Here is a 20,970-nt window from a genome sequence, read left to right as displayed (position 1 = left end):
ATTGTGTTTCCAGCTCCCAGCTTTGGTCCTGGTTCAAACCCTGCCGTAGTGGGCATTTGAGGACTACACCAGCCGATGGCATGTTTCTCTGTATATATCTGTCTGTCTCTCTGTGTGTCTCTGTCTGAGTCTCTCTTTCTCTGCCTCTCATGTAGTTCAATTTTTAAAAACTAAGTGGTGTGATAATTCAGGCTAACAATGGCCAGTAACCAGATAATAACCTGAGGGATTGCAAACAAATAGTTTTGCAAAATGTGATCAAGATTTAATTGCCAATCTGTGGCAGAATCTATGGAAACAAATTTCTCTTTTGCTTCTACTGCTGCTGTTATTGTTATGGTTTTTGCTTAATTTCAGATACACTGTTCTCATAATTTTACTACCGAATAGTTGAGGGAAAGACTTTTCTTTTTCTACCTCACTACTTACAAAATATGTTAATATGCAAAAATAGAAATCAAAACCATCTCTTTCTTTTTTTATGTGAAATTACAGAGCACAAGCTTAAAAAAAACACAAGTTTTCCTTTAACTCGAGAGGTAGACCTACATCTTGAGGGGTATAAAAAAATCTCACATGGGAAGCTGGATTTTTAGGCTAATGAATGCAACTCTATTTTTGATACTATGCTGTGTGTTTATATAAAATAGAGGAGTGTTTTAGGCCAATTAGTGGCTTGCAAACCCTATACTTTTTCCAGCAAGGGCTAAGCTTGACGAACTTGAGAAGTTAATACAGAAGAGCGTTGGCAATGGATTGTGCGGTTGGCTTGATTCATGGCAACAAAGCCTTAGCATAAATTAGTTTTTATTTGTTAAAAGAAAAACAAATTCTGTTTGTTTTTGTAATACAGTTTGTTGGTTCTTTTAATTTGGGGGAAAATTTGGGGAATTCCAGCTCTCAGAGAAGGGGGAAGCGGAGCCGAGGGTGAGCCAGGCCCCGGCTCCCAGGCCCTGTGTAAACACCCACACGCGTCTTCTTCAATACACCTCGGGCTGAGCAGCAGGGCGGGCCTGTTATGCCTGGACCTCAGCTGAACCGAGAGTGCCAGGCGGCCGACGACTGCTGTGTGATGCACAGTGGATCATTCAGACCACCAAACGGGAGCTGTGGCTCTTCCTCCGCCACCCGTTAGTCCTGACTTTTAAGTAGTAGCAGTGGAAAGCAAGACTTGTAGAGTGCAGCTGTTTCCATGCAACTGAGAGATCGTCTCGCCCTTTCCATCGGTATCGCGGATAAGAATGAACTTGGGACTGAGAATTCACATTAGGCTGTGCACACTCCCATGATTCCTGACGCTCTCAGGTCCCGTGCCAAAGCCCCCTTGTTAGGAGTTGGGCCTGGAGACTGGAATTAAATATAAGCAACAGACGCTTGGTCTAAAAACTAAGATGCTTGCGTCCCTGGGTTCGACACCTGGCTTAGGCTCCCGACTCCAGCTTAGTGTTAGTGCAGACCCCGGGGGGCAGCAGTCATGGCATATGTGGTTCAGTCCCTGCCACCCACGTGAGGAACCTGGATTGAGCTCCTGGCTCCTGGCCTTGGCTCTGGCCCAATCCTAGCCCTGTGGGCATTTGGAGAATGAATCAGTGGATGAGAGTGTTCTCTCTCTTCTCTCTCTCTCTCTCTCTCTCTGCATCTCAAATAAAGGGAAATATACAATCGTTTTTTTAAAAAGGAAGTGGCACACTCTCCTCTCCTTTCCACTTCCCACTGGCTGCAACAGTGCTGGGGTGAGAAACCGTGCTGTAAGTGATGTAGGTACTTCAATGAATTGTTAACAAATGTAAAGGATTATTATTATAAATGTAAATGTTTGTGGGATTTAGGGCACATTAGCCATGGTAAACGTGTTTCCTCAATTGAAATCTGAGACAGCCGTAGTTGCCACAACAGAGCTAATCAATATCAGAACGTATGTAAAGTACCAACCACAGGCGTGGGGTCTCTATTCACAGCAAGTGCAGCCTGGTTCAGTGCCCTGCAGAGTACAAAAGACCATGGGGGAAAACAGAGGGGGAGGGACCGAGGCCGTCCTGTCCTCCATGAGGCCACTGTGGGGGATTCCTTAGTGAACAAGACAGGATTCTGTGGTTAGTGCTGGAACTCTTTGTCCTGAGTTAACAGTAACAGGAAGCGTGACTCAATATCCTGCCTCAAAGGATGGAGAAGCTGAGTCTGGTTTGGGACTTCCTCTCTCAGGTCAGGATTGGTCTGGGAACTGGACAAACAGAACCGAGTGTTTGTGTGATGCGCAGAGATGCACGGGCCCAGCGACGGATGGGGAGAGAGGCAAAAAGGGGATGAGCGAGTTGGGACAACAGGCGTTTTTATTAACCTGGTGATCTGAGCTAAGCTTAAATAGCCAATGCACCTAATCTTGAATCTCAGACCCACTGCTTGCAACTGTCACTGGTACCAATTTCCACATCTTCAAAGTGGCGATAACAGCTACCTTTGGAGAATGTGGCTCATAGCTGTCATCGACTAAGTTCCTATGATGGGCCAATCATTTTGTAAACGTGTTTGTGCATTATCTCAGTTGATCTTCACAACGACCCTGGGAGGCAAGGACTCATGATTTCCGGGTTGCAGAAAGCAAAGGGGCCCAGAGAATTCGGGAGATAGATCTGCAGTCAAACTCTGGCCTGCTCGCTTTTGCATTAAGGATTAAATGAGAAAATGTGAAGTGCTTAACACGGTGCTTGGCTCATTGCCTTGGATAGTAAATTTGATATTATCCCGAATTTAGAGATGGAGACTATGAAGCCAAGAACAGCTCAGTAACTTTCCCCGAATGGTGTGACTGTGTTCTAGACCTAGCTCAGGTTGTAACTCCGCACCATTCACCTGCAGTGTCCCTTCCTCCAAAGGGGCACTTAGTTGGAAAGAGCCCTCACCCAGGATGGAGCAGCCATGCCCCGCCAGCTCTCCAGGTCATGCCTGAACCTTCTCAGACAAGATCTCTTTGTTGGTTGACGCAAGTTAAATACAGCAGCCGCAGGCAGTCTCCAACCCTCCAGCCCTGCCCACCCCTCCTTCCACAGACCCAGGCCCCTGGAGTGAGAGTCCCATGATCAATCCCTCAGTTCTGTTTGTGAAGTTTCTCAGCCAAGAGTGAAACCATTAGGTGTCAAATTGCAAGGAGAAATCATCCAAGAAGCTGCCGAGTGAGCCCAGCACCACTTCCTGCCAAAGAACCTCAGATAAACTTGGGAGAGGGAGGTTGTCTGGGATGATTCTCCGTGCAGCATATGCAGTCTGTTTGTTTAATGTGTGGGACTTGATTTAATCTAATTAGTGATTTGGATTCGAAAAGCATACAAAGGCGAGATAAATTGGCTTATTTTCCTTTTCATTCCCTTTGTGGGTTTCTTTTGGCTAAAGAGCCTGTCAATATACCACTTAAAAAAGAAAAATCTATGTACAGAGGTAAGCACCTCCTTATGTATTTGTATTTGTAGCCAAAGGCGAGAGGGCAAGTGAGACAATCTTTCCAAGAATCCATGGCTACACACAACAGTCACGTGGTACACAAAGAAGACTTGAACATATAAGTAGAATAGGCAGTAACCTTAAAAGCCAAAGTCAGACCCTCAGAATGTTCTGCCTGTGTTTGGGAAAACACCCAGCATCTGAATGTAATACCGGAAAACTGAACAGTCAGGATGCCTTTGAAAAACTCAGGTTAATGAGGTAAGATCTCCCTGTGTTTTCCAGGACTCGATGGACCTCACACCACTGGACTGGTGTTCCCATGCGGAAATGCATTGATATAAATGGCCCTGGAGAAGCAAGGGAAGCTGGAGGAGAAGTGCCTCTCCCCTCTAGTGCCCCCCAATAGACAGAAGGGGTGAGTAGCAATCGGGAGTGGAAGGCAGGAAGAGGTGCAAAGGCAGACATTTAAGTAGCAGGATCTCGGTTAGAGCCTGGGGTCGGGAGAACAGCACTAGGGAATCAGCTGAGCCTAAGTCGCAAAGGAGCAGACCCACAAATAGATCTCTAAAGCAAGGGCAGGAACGTTGCAAACACAAAAGCCCTGAAAACTCAAAACCCTAAGCCGTGGACCTGAGCAGGTGCCGGCCACAAATAGCGCATCAAGGAAACCTTCCAGGACTTACAATGGATGAAGAGAATCTTCCTCTCTCGGCACAGCAGCGGCTTGAAAAAGAGAAAAAGCACTTCTATAAAAATCCAGGCCATTCTGCCTCTCGCCGTGAAGCCACGCTAGAAGAAGAGAAAAGGGTCTGCCTGTCAGGGCTCCTTCCTCCTGCTGATGGTCCACGGCCCCCGGACCCCAAGGTAGCCCTTCTTGGCCCCAGAGTGGAGGGACTGTGGGCTCTGGGACAGAATCTGCAGTGTTAGTCTCTGTAAATCAGCAGCCGCCGATGGGCAGCAGTGAGTGTGAAGTCAATGCAGGGGGTGAGGACAGACTGATGGACCCTGTGAAGTTGTTCTGCAGGCCACAAACACTTGACCAAAGTGACACCTGAGCACATGACCAAGGAGCCACATTTTGCCATAAGGTGGTGCTGCCCAAAGTCAGTCACCTTCAGGAGCGCAGAGTGAATCAAGCGGCCAGGGCTGATGCTGTGGCGTAGCCGGTAAAGACTCCACCTGCAGGGTTGGCATCCCACATGGGTGGCAGTTCGAGACCCAGCTGCTGCACTTTCCATCCAGCTCTCTGCTATGGCCTGGGAAAGCAGAGGAAGATGGCCCAAGTGCTTGGGCCCCGGCACCTGCGTGGGAGACCCAGAAGAAGCTCCTGGCTTCAGATCAGTGCAGCTCCAACCCTCACAGCCAATCAGAGAGTGAACCAGTGGATGGAAGACCTCTCTCTCATCCTCTCCCTCTCCTCTCTCTGTGTAACTATTTCAAATAAATAAATAAATCTTTAAAAAAAAAAAAAACAGGAAAAATAGAAAGTGGCCAAAAGGTCCCCCCAGTTGAGAGGAAGCTGGAGAAGATGCCGGTCTCGCGTGAGCCTTCTTCCCCTGCAGGTAGGTGACCAGCCCTGAGATGCCTGTGGCTTTGGAACCCTGCGATGATTCCGGGGATAGAAGTACGCAGACTCCAGCTCACCTGGTCGGGAATTTTGCCTTAAAGACAGTTGAGGTGTCCTAAGATGATCACCCTCAGAGGCAGGGAGTCACACCGTAAGAGCAGTGGACATAAGTAAAGGTCAAGGTCAAGTGGGAAGCACAGGAAACTGTGGTACAGAGGAACTGAGCCCAGCAAAGATGAAAGGGGCTTTTCAAGAGCAAATCCAGAGAAACAGGGGAAGTCATTGTTCCCCCAGTGGAAAAGGACATGGGCTCTCCCTCCCACAAACGCAAAGGCAGGGGCGCGCATGGAGAAGGGAAGCCCAGCAGGCCAACGGCAGCAGACTGGAGCAGTGAAGCAGGCCTGGTAAGTACAGCCCAGAGCTGGCCGGTGTTCAGGCCGCGGGTGTGTTTTGTCAGGCCAGATTCATGTTTTTAAAATAATTGAATTTGAGTGCTTTTCAATAGAGTATGCACTTTCCATGTTTTTGAAGCTGCCACTACTTAATATTTTATCAACCTTTTTCATTCATTTGTGTTGTTTTCCTAACCTCTGAAGATATTTGAGCTTGCAAACTCCAGCTCTTGATTGGTTCCGGGAAGACCGTGAAGCTAGCTTTTTCTGGAGGCATACCTCTACAGCCCATCAGTCCCGCAGAGATAGGCCTGGAGCCCAAGGACAAGAATGTAGAAAAACAAGACCACGACTGGCAGAAACGATTTTTAGTAAGCAAGTACTGTTACTGAGAATTACCCTAACAGTTGCATTTTTTATAACTATAAACACAGATTTATGCACACATGATTTCTAAAACCTACTTCTAAAATTTTTGTTAAGTCTGTATCTAGTATATCATTGCATTTTGCCATTTAAGTTCTCACCAATTAATTCTTTAGTTTTAAAAAATACACAAAAAATGTTGGGGAATCTAAACTTATATGAATAGGGACTCCATCTTGCTTCTGACAGACAGCTAATTATTTTGGTACAGAAGGGTCTTTGAGTCTCCAAAGTAGTCAAACAAATGTTGCATAAATGGACTTCAACATACAGGGGTGTGTGTGTGTGTGTGTGTGTGTATACTAAGGTTTTTGTAATGTTGTTACAATTTGGAGCAAAGAAAAATGTAACCCAACCTGGAGATTGATCAATATACCTAACATCTATCTATCTATCTATCTATCTATCTATCAACTTACCTACCATCTATCCGTCTTCTATCTGTCTATATCTATCAATCAATCATCTATCTATCTCTCATCTATATCTGTATCATCTATCAGCCTGTTTTGCTTAGACAGGTGCTAGCATCGTAAGGCCTGGAGGAAGGAATGCGGCTGGAAAGAGCAGAGTTAAGAAGTCTGCGTGTTGCCTGCCTTCCTCTGAAGGGCAGCACTTTTCAGGGGTGCCCACTGACAGAGAAGCGCGAGAGGAGTGGCCGAGTGCTTCTCCAAGAAGCCATGGCGATGCTAGACGGGTCTGCTTGGTAAGGTGGTCTGCAATATGATCTAGAAACACAATTTGCACAGAAAGAATATAAGTAGTTGATCCGGAAACGTCATTCTTAAGCAAGTGTGAGCTCAGTGAGGTATCAGCAAGCACGGGAAACCTACCATGAAGGCAGGTCGGGCCAAGACACGCGCCCCACCCCATCGGAGCGAAGCCATTGCAGGGGTTTTAGCGCCACCTGGTGGACATTCTGCTGTCTACACTAAGATGATGAAATCCCCACACGTCTATGTAAAAATGTTTCTGTATAATAAACTCACACACCAAGAGAAAACGCAAAGTGCCCCCGTGAAACTTGCTTCCTGTGCCACCTAGTCATAAAATATAAGCAAAGATCAGTAAAATAAAACCATCTTTTTCAAATTTGTTTTATTCAGTACTCATTGGGAAAGGAAACATATATTATGGGTGAAAAAATGTGCTGGATTGTTATTTCTGTAGAATTGGTTTTAAAAGCTGGTTTTAAACATTATTTAAGACATTCATAGTCTGGGCTTAGAGAAAGAAAATTTGAGGCTTAAAATGTAAACCATAATTTGCTTGTATAAACAACAACTCTGAGACATCCAAATTTTAAAACTGAATAGTTGTAATATTTTGTTTCCCGGATAAACACTCTGATTAACGTGGTGCACAGGTGTCAAATAATACGTGTGCAATTGTCTCAGCCCTCACGCTAGCATACGAACACCACGGACTTCCTCTATATCCAGTATGACGTGTACACACTTGTTAAAAAAGGTGTCCATTTCTCAAAAAGCAACTGTTGGAATAGCCAATTCGGTTGAGATAAGAATCAGGCTGCCAGTGCAGGGAAGATTTCGTATCCAGGGCACATTTTAGGGACTTAAATGTTCTGACATAAATAAACATGGGTTTGGGTTAAAGGAAATACATTATGGGTGGGGGTTAAAGATTTTTGGAAACTTCTGCCAATATTTTCTTTTTAGTCTGAAGAAAATGAGCAGGCAAATATATTAGGGCACTTCAAAGTTCTTGGAACAATGGAATTAAAAGATAAGTGTTTTTGATGCAAAACATTTTGCGATTCATGCATTTTTTATAAATATGCATTTTCCATGGACTGTTTGAAGATCCCCACCTCTAAACAAAGCCCAGAGTTTCCACCCTGCAATTAATAGGATACCCAGCAGCCATACTTCTTGGTCGTCTTCATGCTTTGCTTGAAGATGTTACCATTTTCAAGGATTAAATCCGAATTTTATTTCTAAATTAATGAATTACCCTTGCTCTTTGAGTCAGGAGAGATTCTCATCATGACATCAACAGGAGGTGATTGAAAATGAAGATCCTGAGAATAAATAACGAAGAATTCTTATAAATGAAATTAGATTTTAGAGAGAATAAAGCAATATAAGGTAAAAAAAATAATGCTTAAGACTTCGAGAGGGGGGATATTAATGCAGTGAGTTTTAAAATAGTAAACTAAAGAAAAGAAAATTAAGGGCCGGCGCCGTGGCTCACTTGGCTAATCGTCCGCCTAAGGTGCCGGCATCCCATATGGGCACCGGGTTCTAGTCCCGGCTGCTCCTCTTCCAGTCCAGCTCTCTACTGGGGCCTGGGAGGGCAGTGGAAGATGGCCCAAGTGCTTGGGCCCTGCACCTGCGTGGGAGACTAGGAGGAAGCACCTTGCTCCTGACTTCGGATCGGCACAGCTCCAACTGTAGCGGCCATTTGTGGGGTGAACCAAGGGAAGGAAGACCTTTCTCTCTGTCCCTCTCTCTCACTGTCTAACTCTATCTGTCAAATAAAATTTAAAAAAAAAGAAAATAAAATTAGAGAATTTGGAGATTTATTAAACAGAAAGGTGATCATACCTGCCCCTCTGTCCACAGACATAAGAAGGATGGAGTGAGGGCAGGGATGAGAGAGAATGGAAAGAAAGGAGCAAGAAGAAAAATTACCAAGGGAATAATTGAGGGAAAATTCTTCCAACTAACCAACAATAGCTTCCACATGAAATGGGCCAGCCAAGTGCTTAAATCAGAACATGTAAAAAGAAGAAAAGTTCATCCCGCGGTATCTTAAATATTCAGATATTGAGGACCCACCCAGAATAGACTCAACAAGATCCCATGAAGAAAAACAAAAAAGAGATCAGAAAGCAAGTATTAGGAGCTGAACAGTATCAGACTTCCCAATGCTGAAAAGCTGGAGAGATGTCTGCGGAAATCTGAAGCGATGTCTGCCAAAATCCGAAGGAAACCTGGTGCATGGAGGGTCGGACAGGTGTCCCGCAAGGGCGCCATGCACGGCCAGGCGTCGTCTACACCACAGAACTCCCATCACCCGAGAGTCATCTGCGGCCATCTCAGCTTGCACTCGGGTGTGTGCGCGATGATGGCCTTACCCAGCAGTGCACTTCTGAGAGCATGCCCCCGTCATTACGTATCATGTGACTAGATGAAGAAGAAATTCAAAGACACAATGAACTTCAAAGCTTCATGTTAAAAACCAAAACCTAAGTTTAAAGCCTGGATGTGCATATTGTGTTCTGGGAAGAATTCAGGCAGAGAGATCCACACCAAGACTGAGCAGGAAGGAGTTGCAAAGATCAGACAAGAAGCACGAAGTAATCCAGGAAGAAAACACGATGCTTATAAGCGGAAACATTTAGATTGGCTGCAGCATTCCACAGCAATAACCAATGGTAGAATTCAGAGAAACGAAATTTCTAAAATTCTCTGGGACCAAAACCGTGACTCCTAGACCTTAGCCTTCTTCATGCTGTCAGTGAACAGAAGCACAGCTGGAGACACCTCCAGGTTCACCGGGTCGGGAGGAGCTGTCCTGGAGAGTGTCCGGGAAGACCTCACTGACTTCCTCTGAAGTCAGGCGAGTTAGAAATAGATGCAGACAAGGCATTCGGGAGCGGCAAGCCCTGGAGAGGGCTCTGCTCTCTGGCTCGGTTTACATCTAGGCCTAATGTGCTATTAGTCAGCCCCAAACTGTGAAACGAGCAACAGGAATAAGAAAAACCTCAGCGAGGAGAGAGGAGGTTTCTATGACAATTCATTATCTTTCATGACAATGGAGTCAGAGTACTTGGCAGATGTTAGGATCTGTGGCATGAAGTAAGTCACTTAACATGTGGTGAGAAAGAAAAGTCGGCTGTCATTGAAAACATTTTTTCAACTCGTTACAAAAAAATCCCTTTTCTTCAGTGTTCTTATGTGTTAAATACAATATTTTTAAAAATTAAAGGAGGATCTATAGTATGGTCTTTGTTTTCAGATTTTTGATATTCTCAATTTTTCTACTTTTTTCAAATATATATTAAAAATTCTTATTTATTTTGGCCTTCTTCTTCCTGTTCTCCTTCCTCACTTCCACCATCCCGTCCTCCATGGTCCCTCCTTCCACTGTCCCTTCACTCTTCTATACGTACAGTCTATATGACTCGAATAATGCTCACCAGGACATAGAGATATTTACATGTTACCGTCGGTTTGATAATTCTTACATTTTTAACTGTCTTAAAAGTAGATAATATATTCACAGTTTAAGATTCAGGTCAATTTCCTAAGATAGACAAGTCCATCTCCCACCAGCCCCTCTAAGGAAGGACATAATATATTTCAAAGAAAGATTCAATAAGTAATCTGTACATGGGACATTTTGTCACTGTATAGATATTTCGGGAGGGTAACTCGCCAGACGTAGAATTCTACTTGAAAGAGGAAATGCATCTGTAGTATGACAGCCATTGCTCCTTGGTGATCTGTAGGATCAGGTATTTGTATGGGTGAAATTGCTGGAGTCTGTATTCCCCCCAGAACCCTGGCAACAGGATACAGATAAGCTTCTGTGTACTTCCATTGAGAATTGTCATCTCAGTGCAGTTTTAACTTGCATTTCTCTTCTCTGGAGTCAAGTTGAGCTTCGCTGCATGTATCCTGTGAGTCCTCAAGACTCCTTTGACCACTTCTCAATTGCTTTGGGATGGCTTTTGTACTTTTTTACAGCTGGCTCTCTGTGTTCCTTGCTTTCACGAGGGTACTTCTGAAAGTTAATGGAAAATGGAATTAAAATTTGAGTTTATTTGAGTGCAACCAAATTTGAACCCATGCTTTTCTGCATAACACATATTTCCATAAACTTTTGGAAGACTTCTCATATGTTCATGTAATAAGTACATCAGTTTTATAAACTGATATTTATTTTAAAATACACAAAGGCCACACACAGGAAATGTGGTCCAACAAAGGGTAGGGAAACTTCTAAGTTAGGACAGAAAAAATGAGGATGAAAAAATGAAAAATTAGGACAGAAAAAATGAGGATGAATAGATAGAACATATTTTATTTGTTTATTTTTTTGTAAAAGTCAATGGCAGCTGGTGGAAGTTGGAGCCATAGAAATGTTCTTGGAAACACGAAGAGGGAGGTAGAAGAGATCAATTTATGAAAAGAGAAAGCTCCATTCACCAGACAAGGTCCTCAGTCAAGTCTAGAAACATCTCTACCTAATGTGACCACAGTTAAGTTTAAAAAAAAAAAAAATTCCAAGCAGATCAGCAGTAGGAGCAGACACGCACGTGAGTGGGGAAAGCTGAAGGACACAAACTTGGAGGTCAGCAGGGAGGACAGTGCTGGGCAAGTGGGGAAGGGAACGGACGACCTTGGCAGAGTCGTTGAAGTGAGGGCCCAAGGAAGGGAAGAATGGGGATGGATCAGGCACCACGGATTTCCAGAGTGGGACTTCCAGACCGGACCCAGTTCTTTTTGTTCTTTTGTAAAATTCATATCAAAACATGCCTTACACTTAAAATGACTTTAGCTACAACATAAAATCACAAAATATAAATCTCCCAGAAAAATGTCTTCCATGTAAATCTGTAGAATTTTGTTAAATAACGAACAACCTGAAACATGTATCATCTTACAATGCTAAATAAAACTAATCTTTCCCTTTAATGCTCTCTACATCCAACATTGATTTTATTTCTGAATGCATATATCCACTGAATGACTACAAGGCATTGAATTAAAACACATTATACAAATCTATGGAGAGAAGTTTACTGGATTTATGTAATTTAACAAGTTGTCATTGAGTTGAGTGATTTTGACCTTTTTAAACTTCCTGCATTTAGACTGTGAACAAATATTTTGCTACCTCTTGAAAGAACAAATGAAGTCTATTTCCCATTGACTTTCATCAAAGAGAAATCTGACTTCCATGATTTAATGCTACTTTAAACAAAGAGAAAACTGCCAAGCATGTTCTGTTTATGAAAATAACTTGCTTCATTTAAGAAGTCATTTTATAAAACTGAAACTGACCATGAGCCCAGATGAGAAACATTAGACTGTCTTGGGGGAAACCCATGCACTTACACACACACTGAGAAATCCAAACTATGGTTCAATTGCTTTCAACTCACGCACAAGCATTTGCTCCCATGATTCACATGACTCTAGCAACAGAGCCAAAGTGGCTTCTCTATGCTGAAGTAAGGGTGCTGCTTGTGGTGTACTTGTGTCTCTTCAAGACAGTCGCAGAGTTATCGCTGATGGTCTTCAGATCCCCTAATAATATGAGGACCAATGCTGACATTCAGCATCTGAGACAATGATTTGGCAGGTCTTTGAAGTGTTGGTAACCCAATCAGAAAGCAAACAAGTGACAAGAGTGTAGGGTAAAAAAATATAATTCTTAAAAAAGCATCTTCTTAAAACATAGCGTCAAAATAATCAGTGCTAAAATGTTCCATACGGTGCGACCTTTGCAATGTAGATGCTCTTTGCTATTGTCTGCCCTTGTCTGTGTGGACCCCCTGTACCCTGTGAGTAATGCCAAGAGATTTACTTGCCAAACCAATAGACATATCTCAAAGCAGATACCAGATAACCCTTGAGAAGTTTTAGGGTTTTAGTTCTGATAATTATGACAAAGCACCTAAACTTTTAGCTTTAATTCTTTTGCATGCTTTTGTTTTCCAAGTGTTTCTAGGTTAATCAATCAAAGCATTGAGAACAAATAATTAAATATAAATGGAAGCTCCTTCCAAAAAATACATGCTACTTATCCTATAGTTCTCATAAAATATCATAATCCCTTCTTCCTCACTTTACAGTTTATAGCATATAACAGAAGCCCTGAAATGTCATTCATGAGGAATGGTATAGTCTGCACGAATGAAAAATATGACTTGATTACTCATAAGAATTCTTAGCAGTTACCTAAGTGCTCCATGAGGAAGCCCTCACAGAAGCCAGTGCTGAACAGCTGGGGACAGGCTCTGTGGGTAAGCAAATTCTACCCCAGCTTTCATCCAGGTGTCTACGGTGGACGGACGTTTGTTCCCTTCCTAGCGCCACAGCTACCCATTTCAGAGTGTGCAAGAAAAACCACTTAAGGTAATAGATTCCACAAAACTTCAAGACTATGTTTTCATTCTTGAACAGGACACCAGATTATTGGGATCTGATTTCCCACTTTTTACCAGAGATGTGATTGAATGCAACAAGTTCCCCTTTTCTGGAAAGTTAAATGTAGGTTTGCCAGGTGTCCTACTCTTACTGTGGTAAAAAGGAACACATGAGCAAGAAATAATGGTTTTTCTCGAGGGAGACGTGATATTTTTCACAGCAAGTCTGCATGCAGTTTCCCGGTGTTCCAAGTTTGTGGATGGCCAGCTGAGCTCCACTGGCCTCCCTGTGCCACTCCAGCTGGAGTGTGTTACACTCTCCTTGGCCACGGTTTGCATTTTGGTGCCCTGGTAACTTGTTTTAAATGCTGATTGATGTGTTCTCTGACAAACAAACCGACATGTGATCCAGGCAGTAAGGACTTGCCCTGATTACCAAATTGTGAGACAATGGAACAATGACATTTGTGGTTTATTGTAATGTTTTATTTCCTGGCACCCACTTTAGCGATGAGGTGATCTTTGTTTATACGCTTTGGAGAACAATCATTTCCCATAGATGGTGCTTATTCTTCATGTCATAAATTCCACCTTGTGAGTTCAGCAAGGCTAACCACGCCGAGTCATGTTGTTGACAACACACACCACACACAGTTTTTGTTTTCATCATGCAGCAATGACAGCACACAAAACACACTCATGTGGATCTCCTTTCACTAATTTTTCAAGGCGCATAAACCAAGTTGAAGAGGAGGCAGGTGTGAGCGTGAAACGTGGAGCCAGCAGGAGCTGGTTTGAATCCTGGCACTGTCACTGAACATCTGAGAGCCAGCAAGCTTCTAAACTTTTCTCATCCTCAGGCATCATCTATCAGATAGAGATAATGAGAACGTGGGGCACAGAGTTCAGAGAAACCCGGTGCTAGTATTGCGCCTCAAAAAATGTTACTTATGAATATTACCATTATGTTTTATTTATAAGTGATAATAGAGAATGTCACCCTTTGATCGAGTCAGTATTTTTAAAGTTCTGTTTGCTCACTAATCTAAATAGTTTCATTCATACATTTCATCCCAGGATCATACTTAGCGAGAAGAAATACATTTTCAGATGGTGTGTGAAAATAATGTTTTGACTAAGGTTAAACATAAAAGTGACTCACTCAGATATTTTTAGGTGAAATAGACCTGGTAGGTCCTTTTGGGTTACAGTTGCAAGATTGTAAAAAAAAATTAAAAATCATATATGTATATATATATATGTATCATATAAATTTCAGGTGGACAAAAAATATTTATTTAGTATATGTCCCAGATGTCGCATTAGACATACTTGTTCCTTGTTTATTTGAGATTCAAATTTAATTGAGTATCTTGTATTCTATTTGGCTACCGAATTCCAGGTCATCACAAAGAATAACAATGGGTGGGTTGAGTAGAGTGTATCTTTAGTGGAACTTAGTGAAAAAAGAACTAATTTGCTGAAAATGATTGAAAACTTTTAACTGTCCTAAAAATATTCATCAAAACCTGGGAATCACCTTTGATTCAGGGAAAGGATAAAATGCAGAAAGAAATGTAGAGAGGTCTATGACAGTCACAATACAAAAAAAGGACCCTTAGCGGAGTAAATCTCTCCACTAAAATAGGAAATGAAAGCCCCTCAGTTCTGAATGTGTCTCCTTGAAGAATCTCCAGATCATTTCAGTTGTAAAACTTGCAGAAGAAAAGGAAAAGCACACCTTTCCTGCTAGTTTAGTGGATATTCAGTCTTTGAAGTTGTGCAACGGAGCATCTCAATGTGAAGAACACATCGCATTTAGGTAAGGCCAACTTCTTTCTGTCTCTCTCTTTACTGCTATATATATATATAATAGTAATATATTATATATAATTATAATACAGATTATATGCAATATAATTATATATACCATATATAATTATATATTATATTATAATATACAATATATTAATATATAATATGATAGTATATTATATAATAATACATATTATATAATATATAATGTATATAATATCGTATTATATAATGTATAATATAATATGTATATATATATTGTGTGTGATACATATATACACATACATATATAACTAAAATGTTTTTCAACAAATCTCCAGTATAAATTAAAAATTTATGTCAGTTTTATTTGTGACAAATAATGAACTTTATAGTCGACATTTTAGTGAAGGGAAAAGCAAGCCCAGACAGGGAAATTCACTTGCAAAAGTATTAGAAATCTGAAGGACGCTTGTACTTTTAAGACTGTGGTTGTGAAGGCACTCCTCTGGTCAACTTCACACAGCTTTATTATGTGAGAAAATGTTAACATACTGTGCTCTTTTCTGTAATTATGTATTTGCCACTTACTTGCAAAATTATGGGTCTGAGAGCTGAATTTTAATTTTTTTCAATTTTTAAATTTTTTTTATTTAAGAGAACAAATTTGAAATATTTTATAGATGCAGTTCTAAGAAGATAACATACTTTTCCTCACTTCTTAACCTTCTTCAACACCCCCTCATTCCTTCCTTTTTTCCTTTAATTTTGCCAATAAGATAATTACCTGTATAATTACAGCCTTAATGCTGACTAATCATAATGCTCAAGCAAAAATAGAGAGACCACAGTTCCACAGAAATACAGACCAGATTGTCAAATACGTCTTTTAGTCTCAATAAATTCTAGTATTAGGAAGGAACAAAACTTCACAGAAACCTAGCATTCTTGTTCTGCCCAGTAAACATATGAAGAGGTTTTTAAAAGTTTGTGGAAATGCATAGTATGAAAAAAAACCATGTATGGATTTTTAAAAAAAATTGCACAGAAACAAATCTTTTAATTTCATTTTCTGCGAACTTTTTGAAATGGGATGCAGAACTTTATCCTCAATATGTGCCAGGATTTTTAAAGTTGGAATTTTTTGCTGAATTTTTCTGACTTGGTGTTGCAGTGCGTAAACTTAGCAAAGAAATCCTTTCTATCTTGGGACAGATTCCCTATGAATGCAACCCAATTCACATATTATTTAATTTTTTAATGATAAAAGTCATAGACATGTAATTCCACATTTCCATGCTCCCTTTTCCACAGCCTTCCATTTGCAGAAGAAAAATGAATGTTTTCTGCTTGCTCCCTAAAGGGATAGAAATTCTGGGGGCTCTATTGATCTTGCATCTGTAAAAGTGTGGTCTCAAATGGCTAATGCACATTTAAAACACACAACACCCACATTTAGAAACCTCTGAAAAAAAGTATAGATTATTTAAAATCTAGAAGTTTGTTATTTGTGTTTTGTAGCAATTCACAGATAAAATAGACACCCATCATATGTGTCTACTGAATATTGGAACTGCACATTATAGCGATGCCATCTATCCGTGACAGCAGATCAAGTTTCAATAGGAGAAAATGAGGCACAGAGGTTTGAGTGACTTTCAGAATTGAAAGCAAGGGGCCGGCTCTGTGGTGTCGCGGGTTAAGTCGCTGCCTGCAGTGCCGGCATCCCATTGGGCGCCGGTTCAAGTCCTGGCTGCTCCATTTCCCTTCTGGCTCTCTGCTAATGGCCAGGGAAAGGGGTGGAAGATGGCTCACGAGGAAGACCTGGCTGAGGCTCTGGGCTCCTGGCTCTGGCAGTTGTGGCCATCTGGGGAGTGAACCAGTGGATGGAAGACCTCTCTCTCTCTCGCTCTCTCACTCTCTCGCTCTCTTCCTCTGCCTCTCTGTAACTGCCTTTCAAATAAATAAATAAATCTAAAAAGAAATTTAAAACAAAAGGTAATCTTAAAAAAAAAAAGAACAGAAAGCAAGACGCATTTGAGTTCTGATGCCCATTTTTGGACAACTCTCATTCCCCCTTCTCATTAATAAGTACATAGTAAGTAACCTTAATATAAATAAGAAGGTGTTGCTTCACTGAAAATTCACTTCGTTTAATCTATTAAATAAAGGCAAGGAACCACAGACTATCCTAAGGATTAATTGCCAATTGTATTTTATAGTAATAAAAGCATTAGAAGCAGGAACACAAAATATGAGTCCTACATACAGCAATCGGTGCTGTATAGTGAAGACATTTAAAATCAGCAAGAACGCCGAAGAGATTAAAAAAAAAAAAAAAAAAAGACCAACCTAGAGAATGTTAGGTCACCAACTTAATAAGCTGACACAGAATTCACCAAAAGGAGTCACTTTTATTACTTCTTGGAAATTATCACTGTTCTTTCTTGGGTGTCTCCCCCACCCCCCGCCAAGATCCTAAACAATGATTAGATTTTGGGTCTTTCAGAAAACTGGAGGGCCAGCATCGTGGCACAGAGGGTTAAGCACCGGTTTGAGTTCCAGCTGTTCCACTTCAGATCCAGCTCCCTGCTAGTGCACCCAGGAAAGCTGTGGAAGATGGTCCAAGTGCTGAGCACGTGGGAGACCCTGATGAAGCTCCTGGCTCCTGGCTTTGGCCTGGCCCAGCCCCAGTAGTGGCAACCAAATGATGAGTGAAACAGTAGATGGAAGATCTCTCATTTCTCTCTCCTGATCTCTGTAACTCTTTCTTTCAAATAAACAAATCTTTTAAAATAAAATTGGACCTGCAAAATTATTCTGCAAATATCATTAATTGCACTAAACTTATATTTTAACAGGAATACACTATTTCACATAATAACATGTAACATACCTTGTATACCATAAACAAGAAAAGATAATTGATTTTACTACGATAATTGATATTAATTCCTGGTAAAGTAGTCTAAGCATTTGAAAAATTTGAAGTAAATGCATTCTAACAAAGACAAGGACAACTTTAACATGAGAAATACACATATGCAATATTATATTTCTCACATCAATGTTGAATTCCATAAAAATACCTATATTAGGCTTAATATGCAAAATACTTGGCACAAATATGTTTTCATGCTTTTATTTTTATCCTATGAATTCCAGCATATAGTGCATGTATTTATTTTAAAGATATTTATTTAAGTTCAAACTTATGTATCAAATATAATTTTTCATCAAAAGAATCAAGCAATGAATTTCATATTTGTACAGAGAATAATCCTTGTGGAGGGTTGTAGACACCAGGAGATGATAGCAAGATAGGTCAATTGAGTTTTTAAATTAGATTAAATATACTTAAAAAGTTATTGAACTCAAAGCTAACATATGGAGCATAAGATTTCCAAATGTTACCTTACTTAATTTTTCATAGTAGCCATATTCACACATAGCACTTTAGTGCACTCTTTCTGGAAGTATGATGGTAAACATTACAGTATATATGAATTGAACAAGGAGGACATCTTGAGGTCATTCCAGAAATGTACATGTTGTTATTCTTACACTGAGTGCACTTGCAATTTCTGATTTTAAAAAATAAATCCTTCAAGCTAAGTTAACACTTTATATATGTGTTTTTTCTTCAAGAAAAAAGAAAGGCAAAGTTTCTCAAAAGCACTTGGATTCACTTGAAAGTTTCTCTCACTCTTTCTGCTTCTCTTTCTCTCTCTCTCTCTCTCTCTCTCTCTCTCTCTCTCTATCACACATACACACACACACACACATAGACTACATAGAAATGGTTTTGCTGAATGACAGATAAAATTTAAAAGTAAGCATAAAACTGTACAAAACATCTTAGCAAAAACTATCTTAAATATTTTTGAACGGTAGTAAAGCAAGCTTCCTGCACACATCAGTCCAATGTACTTCACTATTCCACTGTGTACCTATTTCCCTCTCCTACTTCTAGGAAAATAGAATCACATCTTATAGGAGGTTTTGAGTGGCTCCATCTATGTCTCTTCCTTATGCATTCTGAGTTAAGGCAGGGCTTGCAGGGCCATTGGCAGAATGTTCTGGTTCCTCAGGGCCACTCGTGGGCTCAGGACTTTCAGCCTCTTTGTTTCCTTCATGGGTCGTATCTGGGGCACCTCGTGAACTAACACAATTCACATCCTGCTTTGCCTGGTCCACCTCATTATCAAATTGGATTTTATCATCTTGATTGTTGCTTTTCTTTACTTGTCCATTCTGGGCAGGGTAGTTGCTGGCAATAATGTCATACAGGAATTGATATTGCTCCTAGTAAAGAAAGCAGCCAAAAATTACATGAAGAAAGTTGACTTGATTCTGTTGTGTCAGATAAAAATGAGCAAGAACAAATCATTTACTGTGGAAGCCCAGGGTGATGGAGAAGTACTGTGATACCTTCTCATAAGGAACATTCCAGATGGATTAATTTCCTTACCGTTCTAAAAGATCAACAGCAGGGGACCTTTCAAAATGTGCCTTACAGCAACACCAAACTGGTGTCACTCCCTCAGCACACAGAATGACATCTATCTCAGTCCCAGGTTTTTGCCCATGGTGCCATTTTTGTGCTCATCCTCTAGGTCAATGTCTACACATAATTTAAGAACCACCTGTTGCAAGAAGCCCATCCTGTTTCTCCCGGTTAAATAAAATGTCCTCATTCACCTTCTTAAAATTTCTCTGGCACTTTACTCATTACATTGTTTAACAAATATCTGGCTCTCCCCCGCACTAGTGAGTGCCCTCATGCCAAGAGCACATAGTAGACATTCAATGTATTTTAAAATCTGTCTACAGACACTCAATATCGTTCATGATTGAAATCTTCATAATTCCCAGATGATGGCTTAGAGTTGCCACCACCCAGAAAGGACGCAAAGATAGACTGATTCTACCAATGCATTATCCTCCCTGTGTCCATTTCTCTTTTCAGTGTGACCCCAGGCCCTGGAGACAGGAGGTGGAGTCTGTTTTCCCAGCCCTTGAATCTGAACTGGCCTTGCGATTTGCTGGGTTTAATAAAAGGTAGAAGAAGACACGCTGTCTCATCGCCAAGCCTGAGTCTCAAGAGACAAGGGCGGGTCCGAGCTCCTCCTTGGAACACTGTTACTTTTATGTGGGCTCATCTTCTGGATGAAGAGGGACACGTGGTCCACTCACCTTGTTACCGCATCCAACTGCCAGCCTGCGTGGCACTGGAGTCAGACCAGCAGACAACAGCGGTCCACTCCCTGGACGCAGCTGATTGAGACAGTCTGTCTTGATTGGCTAAGCCCAAGGAGTCAGGTCAGCAACCCAGCAGAACAACAAACTACTGACCCAGGAAGTAATGTCACTTGTTTAAGCCGCCACATTTTGGAGGTCATTTGTTAAGCAGTGACACAAATTTACACAGGATTAAACGTGGAGAAATTAAGGCAAATCCATCAGGATTTAAGGAAACATTCTTCATGAATTGTAACATCAAATTGCTGGCAAAATTCAAGTTGGTCCCTTATAGTGAAAATAATCCAATGTGAATTATTATGTAAAATAGAAGGGAGAAAAGAAGAACCAAAAAGAGAAGGAGAGGAGAGGGAGGGGTGGGGAAGGGGATGGAGAGGAGAAGACCCTCAAATTAAAGATACTACGCATGTTAAAAAGAAAAGGCAAGGTATACTCACATATGTGGAAACCATTCCTGACCTAGCCTTGCGCAGAGATTTCACTACTTGGAAAACATCTACTACCTCTTCTGTTTCTGCACTTTCCATGAGATTCAACAAAGCACAAAATATTCCTGTTTGTTGAGATCCATCTCTATAAGAAGGAAAAGCAAAAGAGAAAAAAAGCAATTCTACTTTTAATAGAGTAATATTAGAACAGCAAGTAAAAGACAGGGGATGAATGCATATTTATGTCAAGGTTATTCTAATTATTTTATTCCAGTCTCTGAGTTATAGCTGTTAAATGCTGTCTTGGGGCAACACCTTTTCAATCCAAGACTGTGACAATCCTGTAGCTTGGAAAATACTTTGCAACTCTTCTATTTAGTGCTTTATGGATTTTAGTGCACTCTTATTGACATCTGAAATAGTTAGGCTCAATATCGTACCGCCAATTTGATAGATTAGAGAACTAAGATTTAGCGAGGATAGAGGAATAGCTAGTTACTGATGGGACCAGAAGTATTAGACTTTATGTTTGTAAATTAC

General features: G+C 41.0%; 1 protein-coding gene across 17 annotated transcripts in view; it reads right to left on the bottom strand.

Moving 5' to 3' along the window:
* Positions 1-17,134: 17,134 nt before the first annotated feature.
* Positions 17,135-20,970, bottom strand: part of PTPRC (protein tyrosine phosphatase receptor type C) — a 114,567-nt gene continuing 110,731 nt past the window's right edge. For all 17 annotated transcript variants that reach the window (XM_089312046.1, XM_089312048.1, XM_089312051.1 and 14 more), the window contains 2 exons: positions 20,440-20,575; positions 17,135-19,045 (listed from right to left, as the gene is read on the bottom strand). In XM_089312046.1, coding sequence (XP_089168172.1) covers positions 18,770-19,045; positions 20,440-20,575 — 412 coding nt within the window. In that variant the 3' untranslated portion in view covers positions 17,135-18,769. The remainder of the gene's footprint in view (positions 19,046-20,439; positions 20,576-20,970) is intronic.

The sequence above is a fragment of the Oryctolagus cuniculus genome, chromosome 13 (assembly GCF_051225735.1).
Source record: "Oryctolagus cuniculus isolate XC-2025 breed Fujian yellow rabbit chromosome 13, ASM5122573v1, whole genome shotgun sequence".
NCBI lineage: Eukaryota > Metazoa > Chordata > Mammalia > Lagomorpha > Leporidae > Oryctolagus > Oryctolagus cuniculus.
The sequence above is the reverse complement of the archived record's forward strand: the minus strand, read 5'-3'. Positions and strand labels throughout refer to the sequence as shown.